Source organism: Patagioenas fasciata, chromosome 1 (genome assembly GCF_037038585.1).
Source record: "Patagioenas fasciata isolate bPatFas1 chromosome 1, bPatFas1.hap1, whole genome shotgun sequence".
NCBI lineage: Eukaryota > Metazoa > Chordata > Aves > Columbiformes > Columbidae > Patagioenas > Patagioenas fasciata.
The window spans coordinates 87,326,514-87,338,896 of record NC_092520.1 but is presented as its reverse complement, the minus strand read 5'-3'; the positions used below and the strand labels follow the sequence as shown (position 1 = coordinate 87,338,896).

Genomic DNA, 12,383 nt, shown 5'->3' with positions numbered 1-12,383 from the left:
CACATTACTTAAGCACTTCAGTCTTCCATGAAATACTGCAATGACAATGTAATGAAACATTATTTTTCATTTCAGAAGTCAAATTTTATTTTCTCATCATACTTTCTGGGAAGAGACCTGTCTATCTTTGGTTCTGCTCTTGTATGTATGTAGGATGGAACTAAGATAAAGTGTGAACCTAGAAGATTAAAAGTCAAATGAAGCTATACTTGGCAAGACTCTCACCTTTCAATCTTAAGGCAAAATGGTAAAATCCAGTCACATTTAAGTGAAAACAATTTTTTTTTTCATTTATGTGTAGCTATTTATTTAACCGCAAGACTAGACTATTTTAAATTTATGTAACGATTACAAAACATTTCTTTTTTAATGTAAGAAATTTATTAGAAATTAATTCTACTCACTACTCCACTAAAAATAAGAAAAAAATTCCAAACAAACAACAACAAAACAAACCAACAAACAAAAACCAACAACAACTACAAAACAAACAAAAAGCCAAAAACTTAAAGTGAAGAATCAAATTTGTGTATATAATTCACCAATAAAACATGTAAAGGCCAATCACAGTTTGCAATCTGACATTTTAGGTTAAATACAGGCTCGCTCTCAGCTCAGCCTCAGAAATATCAGATAGAGGTGAAAGGTGTTCAGAATGTAGGTTCATACACATGAACCTAAATGGCAGAACTGTACATGACCAGGAGTGAAGGTAACCAAGCACCACAACATATAGAGAAGAAAGCAATTTCTTGGAGGTCTTCACTGTGCATAGGTGACATACTGTTACATTCTATCACAATAATCTCCGATTTGCTTGCCGCTGTCTATATAATATCTAAAGGATTCTGCTTCAAAGACTGCTGCTTGACTATATTAATTAAATAATATCTATGTTGGAAGCTACTTTTTCTCCTTAAATTAACTGAGAATTCAACTTACATAATTACTTCTGTAAACTGAGGTTTGCTGAAAAGCACCAGTCGAGGACAAAGCATTTAAAACTCAGAATCTAATAAGCACGATGGAAGCAGTTTCATTGAAAAACTGACATTAAACAGAATGCACAGATAAAAAATGCCCTTTAGCAACTGTGTCCTTTCTGGACAATATATGAAGAGAGATTTATTTTTCAACAGGTCAAACCTGAATTTAAGAAAGAGGTTGAGCTAAATGTTCCATCTTAATCCATTAATATTCCTTCTTAGACGTTTATTTTTAACTGATAAAATGTATAATGCCAGTTTTCGGATAACTTGTTATATATTCTACTCTTCATAAAGATAAAATGTTAAAAATCCGTAAGTACTACTTTTAATTTTAATAAATCTTAATAAACTGTACCTGTGACTTTTGAGACAGTTAACAAAATACATTCAATGCAGTGAAGGTGAATAACTATGAAAAATCAAGTGTGTTTTTCAACAGTAAATGACAAAACATTGAAAAATACAGGGTGAAATGAACTACTATACATTATAACCTAAAATTCTAGTCTTGCAGCAATTGTTAATGTTCCATGAATGATTAAAAACAATAATTTAGCTTTTACATACTCATATGCACTGATATTAAGAAAAGCAATTAATTCTATTTACACAGTATAGAAGATTTTAAAAAAATGTTAAGCAATTACATTTATAGGAAAACAATACTTAACAGCCATGACAACTATATTAACCCGTTTAATCATTATTTTATAGTAGCTGATATATTAAAATAGGCTATGATAATCAAGTAAAGCAAGAAGTCAATTAAAACACTTTTGCTCCTTACCATTCACAATAACAATTATATCTCGAAAGTCAATTTCTCCTCTGGCTTCTACTCTTCCTTCACATCTGTATACTCCTTCATCACTTTTATTGATGTTAAGAATTTGGAGATTATTGTTTGCTAATACTGCAAATCGACCTAGAAAGGCAAGTAAGAGATTAAGTTGTATTAGTAAATCAAGACAGTAAGAGGAACATTCAAAGAACACAGAACGCTCACTGACAAAACACTTGTCAATTTTGGAGTCGAATGTCAGTCAAGACTTATTTTTTTCCCCTAACAGAAAAAATACTGCTATTTCCTAAAATTCAATCTGGATTTTCCATCCATAACTTCCTACTTACTCTGAAGAGTCATCAAATGTAAGTTAAATTTATAAATTACTGCAAAATTAACGGAATATTCATGAACACCTACACAAAATATAAAAACTATTAAGGAGATAGAAAAAAAAGATAAATCAAGCAATTTTAGCAAAATAAGAAAATGCTTCTGCCTTCTCTATCTAGTAGAACCAACTGTATTTGTGTCCATTTTACGGCATTGTGCTTCATAATTTCTCAGGTTGCCTGCTCTCCTTCCCTCCTCCTGTTCCTTTGCTCATTCACTATTACTCAGCCAATGATGTATCTCACCTTTATCTAACACTTCACAGAAATTAGTATGAAGACATTATCCAACAAAACACTCCACCTTCTGTGTAGTCTAGCATAAACTGAAATCCAATAAACCTTTTGAGTAGCTTAAGTTCACTGAAAAAAAACCAGTTCCTGAACAACTGTGCATACACTGTCCTGCACATGGAGCAGCAAAATTATAATCCACAAGAGTGGTAACAGGGGGATTTAGGGCAACCTCTGTGAGGAGAGGCCAGGGCTGTCCCATGCCAGACATGGTTGTCTCCAGCCAGCTCCCGCCAAACTGGGCATTGCTGAGCCCTGCAGTCAAGGTGGTGGTACCTCTGGTAAAACTTGCATACAAAAAAAGGGCAAAAAACGCTGTGCAGCAACTGTGAAAGAGACGAATGAGAAAAACATGAGAGAAACAGCCCTACGAGCACCAAGATGAGAAAAGGCAGAAAGGGAGGAGGTGCTCCAGGCACTGGAGCAGACATCCTCCTCCAGCCCCAGGAGAAAGCACAGTGGAGCAGACATCCACATTCCAGTCCACAGAAGACCCCATTCTGAAGCAAGTTTATCCTGAACAACTGCAGCTCATGGGAAGGACCCATACTGGTGCTGTTAGGGACTGACCACAACCCCCATACTTCATCCTGCTGCAGTGCTTGGGGTGAGGGGGGCAGAGGAGTCAGCAATAAACAAATGAAGATGAGCCTGGCAAAACAGATAGGGCAGGCGTTGTTTTAATTTTGTCTTTGTGTTTCACCATTCAACTCTCTTTAAATGGCAACACATTTGATTAATTTTCCCCAATTCAAATCCTTTTTGCTTGTGCTGGCAATTGGTAATCTCCCTGCCTTTATCTTCACCCACAGCTTCTTCATCTCATTTTCTCCCACATTGTGTTAAGGAGGGTGAGAGAGTGGCTGGGTGGGTGCATGAAGCTGGCCAAGGTCAACCCACCATAACTAGTCAATATTAACGGACTCTTTTGAGAGGAATTACTTCCTGCAGTTCACTGTATATGGTTTTTTGAAGAACCTGCATACATGTTATTCAGCTTTCTCAATCAGTTTGAACCAGCATATTAGAGGATTATGAGATTTACTAGCTTTCAGGTTTAACTAGCAACCAAGAGTCTTTTTCACTTTGCTTTCCATTTCAATTCTGCTAGATTTTTAAAGCATGCTAGTTTTCCCACAGCACAACACTAATATTCCAAAATAGTGATAAATAACACTTGGTAGTAAAGAGTCTATCCATAGAACACATGTGCATACATGTTTACAAATAAAACAGTTTTTTATAACATGTGAGTTCTGTTTCATTACAAAGAACTCTATCGGAAAAATGGAAAAAGAAAATTTAATTATGTTTCACCTGGTAGAGGTTTACAGAACAATGGCCTCAACACATTTTCGTTAATTATGTCTAGTTTATTAAAGTCATGCTTGAACATTAATGCCATTTCACACACTACCACATACAAATTATATACTATTTTTCTTTCCTGCACAATTTCCAGAGAGCTGTGCTTAAAAATGTTTTGAAAAGGTGAGATCTAGCCCCTCTTCAAGCATTGGTAACCTTTTCATTTTTTGTTAACATAAATATTTAATGTGTGAGATGAACAAAAGGACTGGAAATCACCCGTTTTTCTCTAAATTGCTTAAAAAAATGAGGGCTCATTTAGCAACAGAAAATGAAAACTGTAGATGTTGACTGGATATCTTTTCAGTTTTCATTGAAGAATAATATAATGGATACAGTAAGAGATATTCTCATGACTAGCTTAGGTATTATAGAAGAAAAATATTTTGGGTCTTTTTCCATCACTAATACTGTCCACATGCAGACAAAATTAACACGTCGTACTATAAAGAAACTTAAAACATGGAAGGTGAACTGAATGTGTGACTTTGTTTAGAAATTGTTGTTCTTCATGTTTTATCCTTTGGTAGGCTTGTGAAAGAACAGTTCATGCTACTGTAAAAAATGCCACTAAGTATACGATGATGCTTTTCTCATTCAGCAAGAATCAGTTGTGAATAAACCAGATGGCTCAACAAATGCACTGAAACCTTGACAAGCAGAAGTTGATTTTGATGGACTCACATGTTCTGTGGAACACTTAGGAGATTAAGAGCAGTAGAGTAAATTAGTAATACAATATGACACATAGATGGTGAGCATGCAGATAAAGGTCACTCTCCCATGGATACCATAATAATAATTGTGTCCTATACTAAATGGATTACAGTTGATGAATGTAGGCAGTGACTGGACAGTACCCTCCTCCAGCTTTTCACTCTGTTTTCTGGACTCAACTCACTCAAATTCAAATATCTAATTTAGAACAGTCACACCACCTTCCCCTTCAGTCAAATCAGATGTTAAGTGGTACAGGTGACAAGAGGGATTGCCTATGTCTTTTCAGTGCCTCAGAAAATTCCTCAGAGCTTGAGGAATTTTTGGCTTATGGTTTGCAAATTTTACTGTGTTTTAGGGTATGTATCAGGCTATAACACACAATGTCTAACAAAAAGATTAGGCACAGCTGTTCATTCTAAGACTAGGACATGACTAAAGACCTACTAAAGAAATAATCAAAACTTTCTGCAAAAGTTGAAGACCAAGACTACTATTATATATGTCCCTCATACAACCAAACAAGCCATTCTTTACAGGAGGGACTGTTTTTTAACCCCATAATTTCTTCTTCTAGACAAAACACAGCATATTAACCATCTAAAGCTAACACTCACCTTTGCACATCAGTTTGTACAAGTGTATTCAGCAGGTCTATATTGGCTCTGCAGACCAATGGCACCACTTTTTCTAGTACTGTAATTAGAATTGCACAAACTACTGACTTGAGTGGGAAATCTATCAGGTTGGTGCAAAAGTAATTGTGGGTTTGGACCATGAATTTTAAATGATTATAACTAGGCTACACTGAGGAAGGAGCAGAATTGAATTGCCATAGCCTAACCAACATGATCTAGAGGGTTAGTCTGGTTCATTTGAAGTCTCCCTTGTCTAGTCCTTTAGAATAAGAGAACGCTTTTTCAATTGACCACACCAACTATAAGATAACATGTAGTTCCCTAGAATTGTAAGTAGATAGATTTTCAAAAAGTTATTACAGTTTTCCAGAAGCTTTTATCATGTATAAATTTTGGTCTTGAAGAGAATAATCTTGCATAATAAAAATACCTATGCAGCGGAAAGACAAACAAATAAACAAAAAACAAAGAACAAAAAACAAAGAACAAAAAATAAACCAAAACAAACCAAAACCCTAATAGAACTGCATATATGAGAATGTAAACCACTAAAATATATCAAAGCATACAGAAAACATGAAAGATGCACCCTTCCCAAATATTTTCTAACCAGTCATATACAAGATACAATTTCAACATGCACTATAGTTACATACCACACCTATGCTATGTTTATAGAAAACTCCAAATCTGATAGTGGAATTCCGACATATCTTAATGATCTGAGCAGTGATGGAATAAAACATGCATATTTATACAGACAGTGGGTAATTTATATGTAGCATATTTTTATTAACAGAGGCAGGTAACTTTCTTCTAAGGTTCACTCTAATCATATACTAATATACAACTATCTGTACATAAAATTTCTATATTTGCTTTAAGCACTGTAGAATGAGTTACCCTTAATGCCCTTGGGAGGCCGAGAATTCTGCGAAAACCAGAGCAAGTCACTTAGGATTCCAGATAAGATGTAATCAATGAAAACAGTCCTATTCACTTTCATGGTTACTAAAATGTCCCTGACTCCAATACAATGGAATTATGTCATGACAATTCAGCTCCTGATAATGATAGAGAAATTCTTAGAACACTCCCAGAAAATTATTCTTATATGTTGCTCTATTAAACCTTAAACATACAACGTAAGACCATGAAGACTTTTGGAGGTCATTGTTCACCTTGTGGTGTTTTTTGTTTGTTTCTTTTTCCTTTTATCGAAGAATGATGGACTCCCACAGTTTCTTACATCTTTGTTTACAGAACTCAAAAGAGACTATAGATCTTGGTATGATCTAGCAATGGAGTAGATAAGGTACTAGGAATATACAGGAACTAGTTCAGAATGGTTTTCTTTTACTATAATATCTTAATATTAATTAGAACACATAACTTAAAGAGTTACCAAAATACTAACTGTCAGCAGTAGTTGTGACTTCCTCATTCCGATACAACCAGCTTACAACGGGAGCAGGTGAACTAGTAACACGGCAAACAACTTCTGCATCTTCTCCTTGTCTGAACTCTTGTGGAGATGTTATGTCTCGGAAAGTGAGCTTTTCTGAAAAGGAAGAAAACAAAATATAGTAAGAATCTTACAGTTCATTTAACATTAAAATTATATGTTGCAAGGAATCACATTAAGATGACTACTAAGACTTCTCATTGTGACAGTACAGAATTACTGTCATAATATAATTTTCCCAGATAAGAGTCAAGTGGTCTTGGACACATAATTTCCACTCTGCCTGCAGAAATGACTTTATAGTAATTTGAAAATTGATTGTAAAAATTGATTCCAAAACTATTTGGAAAAGTCTTACTAAGAAGGTGGAACTTCAGCCCCGCTGACTGTGAAAACCATCAGCTGAGTAAAACATAAACTCTTAAAAGCCAATGGGAAAACATATGAAAAAAAATATTAAGTCATAAGGATTGGTAGCATTTTTTTGAGGAAATAACAGCCTGATAAGGCTTTTAATTATTCCATCCCCAAATAACCAAACTTTGTATTTATTTTATTAGTGGGTTGAACAAGTTAGTATTATTAGAACTTAGTGTTAGAAGTCCAAAATGGCATTAATCCATGATCTCATACCAGATCTAACACAGAAACCAACTGCCTGACGAAAAATGCTGGAAGATTTTCTTGCACAAAGAAGAAACAAACTGACCCATGCTCTCTAGGATCAAAGACTGCCAATGACATTGCAGAGGATGCCTTGGAGAATATAAATTGGAGACACAACTACACCTTCACCTTTTTGCATTGATACAAGTGCAGGCTCAAATAATCCACACAGTTCCCACAGTACAAGGAGCACACTTTTGTTATATACATCTCTTGTATAATTTTACTAAGTATTTCCATGGAATGTTTGAAGTGTCTGACCATATGTAAGCCAAAAGAAAAACTCTCCCAGACATCAAGGAGTACTAAACCAGATCCTAGGAGAACAGTGTATCCTGCTTTTTCCCTTACAATACATCACAAATATGAACAATGAAACATTTAAGTTACAGTTCTCACAAACCTTAACATTTCTTGTATAGGTCTTCAGGTTTATCTAAGCTGAATTATTAAAATTACCACATACAAACACTTCAAAAGATTTCAACGTTGCTCAGCAGTCTGCTAATGGAGTGGATGGCAGTTTTAGGTATACAAATGATTTCCATAAAACCTGAAATCCTTTGAACTGCCAGCTTTCAAGCCATCATGTAAGCTCTTGTAACTGTTACAATCATTTTAAGGATTGTTTTATCAACAAACTTTTTTTTAATCGTATGTCTTTTGTTATCTGAGTTATCTGTATGCAACAGGAGCAGTGCTTTATGATCCTACTCTGTATTTTCTGTTTCATTGCAATTCCTTAGAGTTCAGCCCATCCACAAACAAATTTTTAATGAATATTAAAAAACAATTCTCCAATGAAAGTACAGAATAACTGAGCTGAAAGGCTGCTGGCATATGCCTCATGCTTTCACCAAAAAAGACCTTCTCTTATATCTTCACAGTGTACTTGTTTAATGTATTGCTTTTAGGCATTTTGATTGATCTAAATAATATAGTACAATTTAAAGTTATTTAACTAAATCAAGAAAAAAAAAATCTCAGAGAATTTCTTACCACAATAGAAAGCATTTAGTTTTCAAATATACTCCTCAATTAGCTGTTTCCAAATGAAATGCTTAGCACATTAAGCTTCAATGCTTTATGGAAAAATTTCATTACAGGGCCAAAGAAAAGAAAAGATTGACATAAAAATAACTACTTCATTCTAAACTCCACTTTTTACATGACATATAGTGCACTTCCTGTGCTTTTTGCATATATTTTTAATAGGTTGTAGATGTATTTGTATCAAGGATTAGGTTGACTTAACTTTTTTCTCATATATCCTCTTTCTCATGAGGGCCATACAGCGCACCCTCATAGGATGGCATTCTAAGATATGAAGGAAAAGTGACCTATGATATTACAAAGTGGCCATCCATTTCATTTATATGTTCCTCATAATATCTATTATCTAAACTGTAGGAGATGCAATTATTTGGAAGATAAGGTTCAGAGCCTGGAAAGATATTCTGATACACTTTACTTTCTCAATAGCAGTGGCTTTTAAAACATAGTCCTTCTTTTGTTAATTCATAATATTTTACTTACGATAAATTTCCAAAACGACAGTAGCTTCTTGACTCTGTCCTTTAGCATCTGTTGCTTGACACCGATATATACCAGCATCTTCTATATCTGCATTATAAATGGTTAGACGTGATCGAACACCCTCTTTCTGAACAACCACTCTTTGACTGGAAACAATCTTCTCTCCTTGTGGGTTGTACCAGTCTATGTTGTCAGGCTCACCAATGGCTACAAACAAAAGAAAAAAACAATAAAAAGTTAGAAGTTAAGGCAGACAATACGCAACACATATGCCTACCCAATGCACAATGTCTATGCAACATCAGAGAATTGCTAAATTATGAGAGTTGTGAGAAAATCTGTAGAAAGATAAGCAAGGCAAAACTGTAGGTAGATGTATGATTGTTGAGAAAGGATAACTAATAGCTCAAGGATTCAAGAGGGAAAAATAAACCACAGAAAGGTATGAAGTCTTAAAGGAAAGAAACAGGATGTTTAGCAGTCACTGAATCACCAGGTCAAGTCATCAGTCGGTTGGGTTCTCAGTGTAGTCAGGCCATATATCATCAGCAGCAGAAGATGGTAACTCAGAAACATCAAGTATCCACATCAGGCAGCTGCAAATGCACACCCTTCTCCTCTTGACTGATATCTGCCTCACCAGGAAAGACTCTTTGGGTGTCTTATTAGGTTGGAAAAGATACTGAAGAAGCATCCTAACAGATATAAATTACCTGTACTGATACAGACAATTCAAACTGAGTGACTCAGAGTCCGAAAGATATAGTTTATAGACTGGAAATGTGAAGCCAGTGAAGATCTGTTATTTATTACAATTCTCACAAGTCAATATGAACACACAACAATATGCTAATTTAAGTTAATATTGTGAATCAATTAATTCAGTTTCAAATTATGTAGAAGCTTGAAAATCTAAGAAAAAATACATACTTAGAAGTAAAATTAATACATACCTGTGCATGTGAAGAATTTGGATTCACCCACACTGAGCTCAACTTTGCTAAGTGAAATTGTAACTTGAAGTAAAGCTGAAAAAGATAAAGTAGGTTGTGAATACATTTTGGTATCTATCAGTTTAAATTTTGTATTTTCAGGTTTTGTATTTTCTCATTCTATACCATAGAACTTGTTCAACAAGTCTGATAAGTTTCAGCTAAGCATTGTAGCTTTTGAACTGAATTATACAGAGAGGTAGAGAAAATAATAAAAATAAAGATTGTACATGAAGTATAACAGTCTCACATCCCAAAACTGAGGACAAAATTAAAGAAGTGAAAGAGATAGATCCAAAAACTGAATGAGAATAAAGTGAATGGGAACACCCAGCATAGACCCAACAACAACAAAACACACACAAAAGAACTCCAACAAACAAACAAAAAAACAAAAACCCCAAACAAACATCTATGCAGTAAATATCTTTTACATGAGATGTAATGAATTGTGGATACTTTTTCGAGGAAATCATCACAAAACAAACTTACTCTTTAAAAAAAAATAAAATAAGTAAAATTTATACCCTTCCTCCCATGAGAAAATAGCTAAGAATGAAAACCACAAAAAGCACTGAAGAACACATCCTGCTTCAGCCAAAAGTAAATATCTGTGTGTACTCTGTTCACTAACATCAACACTTGTCAGCCCATAAAGACTGTCAGGAAGAGGGTGTGACTGTCTGGAGGTGGGGAGGAAACTGAAGTGGACTGTAAAAATGCTGAATCTTGTACCAGAGCAGGTACTAGCACTATTGTTATTGCAATAGCAAAGAACACAGTGAAGGCTCCTTTAGGACACACTCCGCACTGATAGAGAAAGAGACTAATGTGCTTGTTCTCATCTATGGTCTTTATGTCCATGGTTCCAGAAGTAAAGGACAAGCTTAAGTATAGGAAAGGAAGTGAGTTTCAGACAAAGTTTTATTTTTGTTGCAATAAGCATCAGGAGTAATAAATCATCCAGGAGGCTACTCAAAGCCTCACTTCTTTATTTGCCTGTCAGGATAAGCTTCACTTTAACCTCAGGACGTATAACTCCTGGTTGGAAACTAAGGTGCTAATAAATTCAGAGGTTGAGGACTTTCAAGAGATCAGAGCCTGGAAAATTTATTTCAAATCACACTCCTATGTCACCACTTGTCTAGTACTATAATTTTTATAGAGTTTGTAGCCTTGTAGACTTGCTTCAAAAATGCACACGTTAGCATTTTAGCAGTACTGCTTCAAGGATAATTTCACTGCTCAGTTCCAATAACTTGTAACTGATGTTGAACTACGTAAATGTAACAAATTAAGTAATAAATGTCAGGTAGAATGTAAGGAACTGCATGATGAGAGATGAAAAGCAAAGTAAGAGAATACTTCTTCATGAATGAGCTAGATATTTGAGACTATAACACAGCTTTGGCAAAGGGTCAAACTCAATTCAAAATTCTTAACATAAATACAATTATAATCTCTGTGGAGACATGCTAGCTAAATCTCTGAAACTAAAAGGAAATAATATTTTATACATACTGTACTTAAACATTTACAAAATAGAAAAATATAAGACTGTCTGTCTAATTTTTCCAGCCTCTTTTTCTTAGCTCTGCTTCATGTAAATAGAAAAATATTACTTCATGTGAAGTACAATGAAAAATACTGCCCAAGTGATTAATCTAGCAATCCGAGTTTATTAGGTAGTCAGGCAAATAGTCAAGTACTACACTAGGAGAAGACTCCTTTACTGAAAGTAAAATATTGCAAAGAGACAACATATCCAGAGAGTTTTATATTATTTTCAAATTTATTTCAAGAGGAACTACATAGATGCATTAGGTTATTATAAGCTCTGATGAAGATGTCACACAATGTGCACACAATTCTGGTAATTGCTGTACACTGTCAGCTAATGGATTAATATAAAAGGGAGTTGACTGTATCAGGCTGGTCTGAAGGTCTTCAAACACACGGACAAATGCTTATTTTATCAGGTCAGTGAAGATGTTAAAAACATTCAAGTCAGTAGGGGCTGTGTCTAGTTATGTTAAACCAAGCCCAGAAAGGAATAGTAGCTTCTTAACAGATCTGATAAAAAACTGCTTCTTCTCATGTTTCCAAGGATATTACCTAACTAGCTATAACTGAAAAGATATAAAGCGACATTTTAAAATAAAGACAAGATCTAGAAGATCTGTTCAGTTAGAACACTGTGGAGTGTAATGCTACCATAGTATAGCTGTTCTGGGAAAAAGTGAAGTCAGTGTTTCACTGAGTCTTCCATACATGTGCAATTTTATAGCAAAAGAAAAAAAAAAGAACTACTAGCAGTAGGTGATATAACCAATCCCTTCCCTTTTGATCATAGTCATTATAAAAGAATTATTATCAGCTGTACTACACTAAGAGGATTCTGTTGAAATATTCCTCAATGGATTTGAAATTCACTTAGGAAATAAGAATAATAATAAGAGGTCCATTTGTTCTGTTAAATATGGAGACAGATTACTCTGTTCATCAGATCTAATATTTAGTAGACTATCTGATTTCAGTCCCA

General features: G+C 34.6%; 1 protein-coding gene across 3 annotated transcripts in view; it reads right to left on the bottom strand.

Moving 5' to 3' along the window:
- NCAM2 (neural cell adhesion molecule 2) overlaps positions 1-12,383 on the bottom strand; it is a 295,266-nt gene that overhangs the window by 131,077 nt on the left and 151,806 nt on the right. For all 3 annotated transcript variants that reach the window (XR_011739702.1, XM_065843953.2, XM_071810071.1), the window contains exons 2-5: positions 9,803-9,877; positions 8,850-9,056; positions 6,600-6,743; positions 1,777-1,914 (exon numbers count right to left, since the gene is read on the bottom strand). Coding sequence is in view for 2 of the 3 variants with exons in the window: in XM_065843953.2 (XP_065700025.1) it covers positions 1,777-1,914; positions 6,600-6,743; positions 8,850-9,056; positions 9,803-9,877 (564 nt within the window). In the remaining variant the exon portion in view is untranslated. The remainder of the gene's footprint in view (positions 1-1,776; positions 1,915-6,599; positions 6,744-8,849; positions 9,057-9,802; positions 9,878-12,383) is intronic.